Source organism: Peromyscus maniculatus, chromosome 3 (assembly GCF_049852395.1).
Source record: "Peromyscus maniculatus bairdii isolate BWxNUB_F1_BW_parent chromosome 3, HU_Pman_BW_mat_3.1, whole genome shotgun sequence".
Lineage (NCBI taxonomy): Eukaryota > Metazoa > Chordata > Mammalia > Rodentia > Cricetidae > Peromyscus > Peromyscus maniculatus.
The window spans coordinates 78,187,579-78,198,776 of NC_134854.1; the positions used below are offsets into that span (position 1 = coordinate 78,187,579).

At 49.9% G+C, this 11,198-nt stretch overlaps 1 protein-coding gene across 1 annotated transcript; it reads right to left on the reverse strand.

Annotated features, from left to right (window-relative positions):
• Positions 1 to 8,401: 8,401 nt before the first annotated feature.
• Positions 8,402 to 10,174, reverse strand: LOC107402455 (LIM domain kinase 1-like). Its single transcript, XM_016005456.3, has 3 exons — positions 10,061 to 10,174; positions 9,053 to 9,158; positions 8,402 to 8,939 (listed from the first exon to the last, which is right to left on the reverse strand). The coding sequence occupies exons 1-3, from the start codon at positions 10,150 to 10,152 to the stop codon at positions 8,769 to 8,771; spliced, it is 369 nt and encodes a 122-aa protein (XP_015860942.3). The 5' UTR covers positions 10,153 to 10,174; the 3' UTR covers positions 8,402 to 8,768.
• Positions 10,175 to 11,198: the final 1,024 nt, after the last annotated feature.

Here is an 11,198-nt window from a genome sequence, read left to right on the forward strand (position 1 = left end):
ACTAGCTTGGGGACCAGGCCACCCTAGTGGATGCCGTGTGACAGATGGCTTCGAGGCAGGATGTGTGTTTGTACCCAATGCCCAGAGCTCCTGAGACTAGGCTGAAGATGTCCCCCTCCCCGACCCCCAGCTCCCTTGCCTGTTCTAGGGGCCACTCCATGAATGTTTCCCACATCCCCCACATCCCTCATTCTACCTTCTGCCTTATTGTTTCCAACTTAGGACCTTTCGATGATTTCTTTGTTTGTTGTTGTTGTTATTTGTTTGTTTGTTTTTGTCTGTTTCTTCCAACATAGGAGTTCCACCTGTTTTGCTCCTGATGTTCAATGCCTGCAAACAGTAAGTCTTCTATAGATAACATTTGTTTTGTGATTCACCAGTCACTCTTCGTGGAGAAAGCACTGTGAATTTTGTGGAAAGCTCTGGTTGGGCTCCAGTGTGGACAGGAGAGAGATAGGTTAGAGGGCTGGTGGGGACCAGCATCAGGAGAAGAGGTGGGGAGCCTGGGCTGAGGGGCAGCTAAGAGAGCAGGGGTCTTAGGTGGATGATGTGTGGAACATTCCTGAAGCTACAGTACCAACCCACCATCCTGGGAAGACGGGTGAGAGAGGTCCTGCAGGGGCATGAGTAGGTGACCCATGTGCTCTGTGTCCAGGACAGAGAAGTCAGCAAGGTGGATCCCAGGGTCTGTATGTCTCCATTAGCAGAAGGACAGACTGACACAAACTTTGGCTCTGCCTAATGGAAACCAGCATGGAGCCTCAAGTCTGCATCTCTTGCGGTGGACAGAGAAGAGCTCCCCTGGGGCTGGGGTTTATACGAGACAGACTTTTTCCAGGAAGTGTGCAGCCCAGCACAGGGCTTCATTCCTGGGGCAGTCAGAGCCATTCTGTGGCAAGTTCTCCATGCTGCAAACACACAGGACAATCTTCAGAAAGATCACCTCCATGCCATTGGTTGATTCCTACTGCTGATCTCTGATAGGCCCAGGAATGAAGTCACCTGCCCTACCAAGAGCCCTGGGTCAGGCCATACACTTCCCAGAAGAAGTCTGTGCCATATACACCCCTGCTCTCGGGGGAGCTCTCCTCTGCTCACCCCTGAAGACATGGACTTGAGGATTCGTGCTGATTTTCATGAGGCAGAACCAAAGTTCCTGTCAGTGAATCCCTCTGTTGATGAAGATGTGCAGATCCTGGAATCCACCTTGTTGGCCTCTCTGCCCTGGGCACAGAACACACGGGACACCTAAGTCCACCATCTATCTATCTATCTATCTATCTATCTATCTATCTATCTATCTATCTATCTATCTCACTTGTCAGCCAGACACAGATAGGATGGAAACCCCGGCTACCCCTTGTTTACCATGTGGCCCAAGGCAGGCTTTAAGTTCTCCGAGATGCAGTTTATGCATGTGCAAAATGAGGGTGTGATAGCTGATCTTGGTTGTCAATTTTACTGTACCTGGAATCAACTGAAACCCAGGCAACTGGGCATGGCGGTGAGGTGTTTTCTTTATTGGATCTTTCAAGGTGGGAAGACCCATCCTAAATCCGGCCTACCCCTTCTGGTGGTAGCTCACATCAAGAACATGGGAGAAGGGAACATTTGCTTTTTTGCCTGCTTACTCTTACTTACTCTTACTGGAACGTTTATCCAGTCTCCCACTGAGGGATTCCTTTACTAGTATTAGAACCTTCATCTTTAGGATTCCAATGTAGGCTGAAGACTAGTTAAGCCATCTACCCTCGTGATCAGTAACAACTATTGCATTCTTAGTCTTTCCACTGGGAGAGGGCTGGTTTTCATTGGACTATCCAGATCACACAGTCTGTAAGCCACTCTCATAAATCCTCAGTCCGGCATGGTGGCGCATGCCTTTAAACCCAGCACTTGGGAGGCAGAAGCAGGTAGATCTCTGAGTTCAAGGCCAGCCTGGTCTATAGAGGGAGTTCCCCGACTACACAGAAAAACCCTGTCTCACAAAATGAAAATAAATAAAAAAATTCTCATATATACATATATGTGGTGGTTTGAAAGAGATTGGCCCCCATAGGCTCATGTATTTGAATGCTTGGTGACCAGGTAGTAGAACAGTTTGAAAGGCTTAGAAGGATTGGGAGATGTGCTTTGTTGGAGTGGGTGTGGTCTTGTTGGAGGAAGTGCGTCACTGAGGGTGGGTGGACTTTGAGGTCCCAAAGGCACATGCCAGGCCTTGTGTTCCTCTTTCTGCCTGCTGCCTTTGGATCAGGATGGAAAGTTCTCAGCCACTGTTCCAGTGCCATGTGTGCAGTCATGCTCCCTGCCATGATGGTCATCAACTACCCTTTGAAACTGTAGGCAAGGCCCCCATTCAATGCTTTCTTTTGTAAGTGTTGCCTTGGTCATACTGAATCTTCACAACAGTAGAATAGTCACTAAGACATCTATAATCATTCTGTCGGTTCTTTTCCCCTAGAGGACCCCGACTAGTACAGAGAGTTATTTCAAATGCTCTGCAATTATTTACTGCAGACCTAGTGTGTGCTAGGTCCTGTATTGCACTGTGGGGAGTACAACCTCACACAGTGATGACGTCTACATTCATAGAGGCCATGCACAAGCCTTCAAGCAGCTAATCCCTGCTCCATGCTTGTTTTCTGGAGTGTGTGGCTTTGGGAAGAGGTGGTAAGCTCACAAAGGGCCCTCATGGCTTCTCTTTTGCAAACCTGTCCCTTGAAAGAGGAAGGCTATCAACATGAGAGGGATGGATACAGAGAATTTAGTATGGTTGTTTGTAGAAAAATAGTGCAACTGAACATAATGATATTAAGTGAATTATACCAGTCTCAGAAAGACAAAATATCATATGTCTTTGCTCATATGCTATGCTAGTTAGTTTTTCTTAACTTAATACAAACTGGAGTTCCTCAGAAAAGGAAACCTCATTTGAGGAATTGCTGCCATGAGATTGTCCAGTGAGTGTATTGTGGAACATTGTCTTGATTGTTGATTGATGTTGGGGGTGGAGGGCAGTCCACCATGGGCAGCCCCATCCCTAGGCAGGTTGACCTGGTTGGTAGAAGAAGGGTAGCTGAACATGAGCCTGAAAGCAGCTTTCCTCCAAGTTCCTGCCTCTGCTCCCACCTGAATCCCTGTTCTGACTTTCATCAATGACTGTGATCAGGATGCACAGGTCACATGAAGCCTGTTTTTCACCAAGTTACTTTTGTTTGGGATGTTTACCATAGCAACAGAAATGCAACCAAACCATATTTGGTGTCTAGATTTTATATCAGAATATAAAATATGCATGAGACTGTTTAGGAGAACGAGGGCACGAAGGAGAGGGGAGTGCGGAGACTGGGGAGTATGCTCAGTGTGTATTATGTTTGTGTGAGAATGCTTTATTTAACATAGTAAAATGTACAACGAGTCTACACAGTGACAGAAAACAGGGAGCTTCGGAGTCAAGTAAAAAAGCCAAGACCCAGCTCCAGAAGGAGACAGGAGAAGCAAAATGAAGCCATCAGGAAGCACAGGAAAAACACGTCATGAAGGAGGTGGCATCCTGTCCCCTCCCGTGGCTTGTTTCTCACCAAGCCCAGATTCTTTCTTTTCTAGATACCTGCATATTTTCTTTCCTTGATAGAGCTTGGGAGACTAAGCCCTGGGTTCCTGGCCTTCCCACTTTTTGCATTATTTCCAGGTTGTGGTCTGTGCCCCAGATGCCTGCAGCTGTTCTTTCCCACCCAGAGCCTTGAAATGAAAGTCAAGACACACCCTTGGGCACAGAAGAGCCGCTTGAGCCAACAGCTTGGGATGGGAGAAGGAAACTGTGTAACGTCTTTCTTTGCTACACATCCAAGCTGGCGTGTAGATCCACCCCAGAACTTCTCAGCTGAGGAAGTCTGGGTTCTAGAACTTCCAGGCTGCTGGCCAGCCCTCCCTACACCCGTGCTGGACTCTGCTTTTCCTGCGTGCTCCTGGAACAGCTGAGTATAGGGCTCTGTCTGTATTTCCTTCCTCCCAAAGGCATCTGGAGTCCCAGCACGCCTGCCCTCCCTTCCATGGGTCTGTGTGGGGGTTCAGTGTTAGAGGGCTGGGCTCTCTCACATTCTCCAGAAGTGCTTTCTCTGCCCTTGTTGCTTGACTGAGCTGCGGTTTTGGGGGAAAGTCGAGCCTTCTGACGTCTAGGCAGACACAGCAGTTCTCCGGGTGAGCCTGAGCACTGCTGTGCTGCCAGTGGAACCCGCCGCGCGCACCTCTCTCGGATCCCAAAGTTACTGCAAATTAGAAGGCACGACTTTCTTTCCAACACACGGGGAAGTCAGCTGCCAGTCTAACAAGAGCGGGGAGAATAGAGTTCCCACTTAATTACAGGAGGGGATGGCTCTGTGTGCAGCCGATGCGGCTCCGTGAGCTGATCATTGCAGCAGGGGCCGCCACAAGTTTTTCCAGGTGGTGTTCACAGAGGAAGCCCGCACCAGTCCTGGGCACTGCGCATACCTGTTATCTGCCGACCCAGGCTCGGACCCCACCGGCCCCAGCACCCTCCCATTAGGGTGTCCGGCCGAAGGTGCCTTACCTTCCTTGGCTTCTGGCTCTTGCCTACTCACCCTCTAAGAGACACGAGGGTCCCACCTAGCAGGGTAGTCTCCACTTCGTCCAACTCGGATTCTCTAGTCCCTCTGCACCGTGCCCAGTCTCAGGTGACAGCCCTGGAAGCTCAGGGGTCGGTGTACAGTGGTCCTACCCCACCTCCTGCCTTTGACCACAGTCTCCGGACAGGGCTGCCGGCCCCTTTCCAGGCCTTCAACACCCCGCTTTGCCGATGGCACTTGATCTCGGCTCCCACCAGCCATTAGGACTCCCCTAGATTCCTGCAGTGGGTAGGTTCCTTTTCCTCTTTCTGGGGGCAGCCCATCACTACACCACTACACCCCTTGTCCCAACACAGGGATCCTAGACTTTCGATCTCAGAAAGGCCCAGAAGTGATCTGTTGGGCCAGTGCCCGCTCAGTGCTGGACTGCAGGAAGCCCCATCTCCATCCAGACAGGAAGTGGCTCATCTTCTGACTGCATACCTCATGGTAATGTGTGTGTGTGTGTGTGTGTGTGTGTGTGTGTGTGTGTGTGTGTGTGTGGTGTGTGTTGGGGGGTCCTCCTTCAGACACAACCTTCCCCAGCCTCCCGAGGCAGCCTGGCTCCTGAAGGTTTCCTTTGGTACTGTCCTTCCTTGCACCTATCCCTCGCTGACCTACCCGGAAATGATTCTTAGCTTAGGGCCTCGTGTCCCTTAAGAAACTTGAGCTTGGTCAGGGGATGGCTGCTGATGAGAAAGCTGCCGGCAGGTGGTTTGGCCTTAACAGCCACCCAGGGAAGGATTCTGGGCGCACCTTTCCCCCTTTGCTCAAACTCTGCAGGGCACATGTGATCTGAGCTCCTGGGAGCCCACACTTCCCCGCTAAGTAGGAGCTTGGCCCCTGTGTGCTGGTTAGTGTTTGTCAACTTGACAAGAGCTAGAGTCGCTTGAGAAGAAGGAACCTCAACTGAGAAAATATCCCAATCAGACTGACCTATAAGTAAACCTATAGCGCATTTTCTTAACTACTGATGGATGTGGGAGGGCTCTGCCCACTCTGCATGGTACCATCCCTGGGCAGGTGGTCCTGAGTGGTACAAGAAAGCAGGCTGAGTAAGCCACGGGGAGCAAGCCAGTAAGCAGCACTCCTCCATGGCCTCTGCTTCAGTTCCGGCTTCCAGGTTCCTGCATTGAGTTCCTGCCCTGACTTCCCTTCATGATGGACTATAAACTGTAAGCTGAAATAAATCCTTTCCTCCCCAAGTTGCTTTTGGTCACGGTGCCTTATCGCAACAATAGAAAGCAAACTAAGACACCCTGAGAGCAAACAGAGTTCAGCTCCTTACCTGGAGCTGCCAGCACCACCTGAGAAGGGACTACCCCATCCTCTTCCTCATTCCTGCTGTCCCCAGAAGACTCTGAGAGCACATTTCTTGCTGGTCTGTTCTCCAAAGGTTATATCTGGAGAATTCAGTGAGCCATGGGTATCTGTATTCTCCAAAACGTACCAGTTTGCTCAGTGTTAGCAAACCTGTTCCCTGGACTTCCGGACTCTGCTGCCTGCCTGTGGATATCGCTCTGTATAAATAAAATGCTAATTGGCCAGTAGCCAGGCAGGAAGTACAGGCAGGACCAGCAGAGAAGAGAATTCTGGCAAGTGGAAGGCTGAAGCAGAGAGACACTGCCAGCCACCATGAGAAGATGTTAAGATACTGGTAAGCCACAAGTCACGTGGCAACTTACAGATGAATAGAAATGGGTTGATTTAAGATATAAGAACAGTTAGCAAGAAGGGTGTCACAGCCATACAGTTTATAAGTAATATAAGTCTCTGTGTATTTACTTGGTTGGGTTCGAGCAGATGTGGGACTGGCGGATGAGAGAGATTTGTCCTGACCGTGGGCCAGGCAGGACTGGAGAAAACTCTAGCTACAGCCTGGATTGCACTTTGTGATTCCAGAACGCTTCCTCTTCCCTTCTGTTTCCAGCAGACTGGATGCAGAAGAGGGGCCTAGCTCCATATCTTACATGCTGTGTGCACTCTCAAAGAGGCCTGTGGTTACCGGAAGGCTGTCAGTGACAAGTGAAGACGCTGAGAAAGGGCCCCAAACCTCCTACTCGGTGTTGCCCACCTCAAGATACTCCACCCACCAGCCACTCTCGCTCCCAACACTGTTGGACTTGCCCCGACACATGCCTCAGCTTCCTCTCACACCTCCTCCAGGCACCGTGGAGATGCAGAATCTGGGACCACACAGACAGGAAGTCATGCTTTCAGAGACCTTGCCTGTAGAAGGGGGTTTTTGTTTTGTTTTGTTTTTGCTAAGAGGACAGGAAAAACAAACAGACAGACAGACAGACAGACAGACAAACAAACAAACAAAGCAAACCCCAGGATGTCAAAAAGTTGCCTGAACAAACATCTCTAAGAAAGCCCGAGTTCTGCTGATGCTCTGCCCTGCCCTGCCCTCTAGTGGCCATATGGAATCATTGCCGCCTCACATTGCTGTAGCTCTAAAGCAGGACCAGGGATAAAACTTGGTTTGTCCTTGGCCCTGGTGGGAGGACTCCCTTGACCCTGGTGGGAGGACTCCCTTGACACTGGAGGGAGGACTCCCTTGACACTGGAGGGAGGACTCCCTTATTACTGTCCTCTGACTTAAGGCTCAGGGTCACCTCACAAACACAATGGAAACATTTAGGAAAGCGCTGGTTTTAAGGGTAGTGAAGGCTGCTCTTCCCCGGGCTGTGGCTGTTGGCCTGGCTTTTCTCATCACTTGCTCTTTCTGTTGAGTGCTCAGCAGTGGAGAATGGGTGAGAGAGAGAAAGACGAGCACTGTGTGGTAAGGCCATTCAAAAGAAGGTTGTCCTGGCTGTGTTTTCATTTCTGTTTAATTAATTAATTAATAATTTGTTGTTGTTTTTGTCAACTTGACTCAAACTAGAGTCATTTGAAAAGAGGGAACTTAACTGAGAAAATGCCTTTACCAGATTGGCCCATGGGCAAGCCTATAGGGAATTCTCTTGACTAATGGTTTATGTGGAAGAGTCCAGCCCACTGTGGGTGGTGCCATTCGTATGAAGGTGGTACAGGGTGATATAAGAAAGCAGGCTTGCCGGGCGGTGGTGGCTCATGCCTTTAATCCCAGCACTCGGGATGCAGAGGCAGGCGGATCTTTGTGAGTTCGAGGCCAGCCTGGGCTACCAAGTGAGTTCCAGGAAAGGCGCAAAGCTACACAGAGAAACCCTGTCTCGAAAAACCAAAAAAAAAAAAAAAAAAAAAAAAAAAAGCAGGCTGAGTGAGCCAGTAAACAATGTTCTTCCATGGCTTCTGCTCACTTCCTGCCTCCAGGTTTCTGCCCTACTCAGGCAGAAACTGGTGCTAGGCACGGGGTACTGTAACAAACCTGACCATGTGTTTCAGGGAGGATTGTGGTCTCATTTGAACTTTGGGTTGGAAGACCATCAAGCGCTCAGAGCTCTGGGGTGGTGGTGGTGGTGTTAGCTCTGTGGGCTGCTGTTCTCTAGGACCTTGGAAGATAAGAATGTTGAGGGCAATGCAGATGACAAAGGCCTGGCTTGTGACATTCAGAGGGAAGCCAAGATCTACTTTTGCTTTTATGTGATGGTTTGGATTCAGATCTGCGGTGCCAGTCAGCCAGGGCTGAAGCATTGGCTGTGGTTAACAACAGACCAGAATGACTAAAGGGAAAACTTTGCTTTGCTGGTGCAATCAACCCTTGCTCCTCACTGATCCCTCCCTGTTGATGTGCCTACAGAAAAGTGTGCCGAAAACCGCCTTCCCTTCTAAACACTTTAGAATTAGAGAGAGGGTAAAGGCACTTGCCACACCAACCTTGACAACCTGAGTTCGATCCCCTGGACATGGGGCAGGAGCCCTGACTGATTCCTGCAAGATGTCCTCTGACTTCCACACGGGCGCTGCGGCATTCTCACTCCCCATCTCTGTGCCCCTCCCCCACAAAGTAAGAATTAATCAATGCAAAAAAAAAAAAAATTAGAGTGGAAAACAGAAGATGTGGGTGTGCCGGGGACAGAGTCTAACTTCCAGCGGGGGCGCTGTCCACTGTGTCCTCTTTCCTACTATCCTCCCATCTTTTACAATCCCTAGACCACAGTGCTGGTGGAGCGGAAGGGATGAAAGAGCACCAGAATAATGTCTGCAGCAGTAAAGGTTGACTTACAAGACAGGTTTCTGCTGGGCAGAGCTGCCTGCCTGGCCGCCGGGAGCATGCACTGGGGAGGGCAGGGGGCTGGGCTCCGACCCCGGCCCGTGGCCCAGTAAGTCATGGGGGTCGTGCTCGAGGGTCAGCTGGAGCAGGCGGCTGGTCTCCTGGATCAGCAGGTCGATCTGGGGACAGGTGAGTGGGCAGGTGAGTCTTCTGAGGGGGCGGAAGGGCTTAGGTGTGAAGGCTCTCCCTCCGTCACTCCATCTGCCCCGGCCTTGGGTCCCTGGGGTCCTACCTCGTCCAGCGGCACATTCCGGATGGGCGTGCCATTGATTCCCAAGATGCGGTCTCCAACGTGGATGGAATTCTTCACATCTGGGCTCATGCAGCCAGGGTCCACCCTGGGGATAAACCAGTGGTTAGACTGGTTCCCCTCCCACCGGTGCCCTTCAGTGCCAATAGAAAACTAAAAGCCAAGATGACCAGACATGGTGAGGAGGGAAACGATTCCACCTTAGGTGAAAATCGCAGCACACTGACTTTTTGGTTGTCACATTTAACAAAACTGTAAAGATTTCACATGCGTGTTTTGCCTGCATATATGTCTATACACCACCTGGTAGCCACAAGGGTGTCGGATCCTCTGGAGGTGCAGTTACAGATGGTTATGAGCCACCAGGTGGGTGCTGGGAACCAAACCCTGGTTCTCTGCAAGAGGAGCCAGTCCTCTTAAGTGCTGAGCCACCTCTCCAGCCCCAGTTTTACCTTTTTTTCTTTTCTTTTCCTCGAGACAGGGTTTATCTGTGTAGTTTTGGTGCCTGTCCTGGATCTCACTCTGTAGACCAGGCTGGCCTCGAACTCACAGAGATCCGCCTGGCTCTGCCTCCCGAGTGCTGGGATTAAAGGCGTGCGCCACCACCACCCAGCCCAGTTTTCTATTCGTTTCTTTAGTGTGTGTGTAAATCAGAGGACAGCTTGCAGGAGCTGGTTCTTTCTTTCTACCATGTGGGAGCCGGGAACTGAACTCATGCTATCAGGCTTGACAGCAAGCATCTTGACAGCCCCTGGTTTTGTAAAGTGGGTTCTGGGGGACTGATCTCAGTTCCTCATGTTTCCAGTACCTGGGTGTTCTGGGCCAGAATAAACACACTCAATGGCTGTGGACTGAACCCTCTGGAATGGTGAGCTAAGATCAATCTTAGGTTGTGTGTGATGGGCATTTTGTTATAGCAACAAAAAGCTAACTAATACGACCAGGTTGCTACAACAGAGCCTCAGCCAGTGTGGATGCCCACTCACTCACCCTTGGACTCGGACGGTATGCGCATGCTCCGTGCCACAGCCTGGTGGGCCATGAGGGGGGGTCAATGGAGACAGACAGGCCTCGTTTGCCATGAGGAGTTATCAGGGGTTAGGAAGAGACAAGCATCATTGAGATAAAACCTTCCGGAAGTATTTCCCTAGGGTTAGCACACAGAAGCTGTGGTCCAGAGGGGGTTGAGGCTGCATTTCGTGCTGGTAGCTGAACTTGATACTATGTAGGAGCCACTCAGGTGTTATTGGGTTTGAAGGCCTGAAGGGGTCATGGAGTGAACCTGAGGCTTGGCACCATGACAAGCCAGTAGAGGCCATTGATGAATATGAAGACTCAGTTGAAGTCGAAGTCCTAGAATTGAAGATGTCATGGAGAGAAGCTGAGGTTTGGCACCATGTGGCAGGGCTAGAGTTTCCAAAGAAAGCCCAGGAGAGGCTATTAAGGATGGTATAGCCCATCTGCATTAGAGAACCCAATATTTTAGAGATGCTAGTATGTGGGATAATCACTAAGGACAGCAGGAGCTGTGGAATGGAGCCAGCCGAGAGACAAGGTGCTGTGGAATAATCCTCTTGTACACTATAAAGATTTGTCACTCAAATTGGTCCTAATAAAACACTGACTGGCCAGTAGCCAGGCAGGAAGCATAGGTAGGGTGACCAAATTAAGGATGATGAGATGAAGAAGGGTGGAGTCACCAGCCAAATGCATAGGAAGCAGGAGATGAATGTGCCATGTTAGTAAAGGTACCACTATGTGGCAGAGCATAAATAAGGAACATGGGTTAACTTAATATGTAAGAGCTAGTTAGTAACAAGCCTGAGCTATTGGCTGAGTACTTATAATTAATTTTAGCCTCTGTGTGGTAATTTGGAAGCAGCTACTGGGAAAAAGGAAACTTCCACTTTCAACAAGGTACATGTGCTGCAGATGGCAGGACTAGAGAAGTACTTTTGCCAAGGCCCTTTGGAATCCAGAGGGTCGTGAGTAGGTCCCGTACATCAAGCACTGAACTTTTTATACTGTTAAATTTTGGTTTTACTTTGCTCAGAATGTAACTGTGCCCTGGCTCTTTCCTCTTTGAGTAGAAAAGCATTTAACTTTGTTTTATTTTACAGGATGCCAC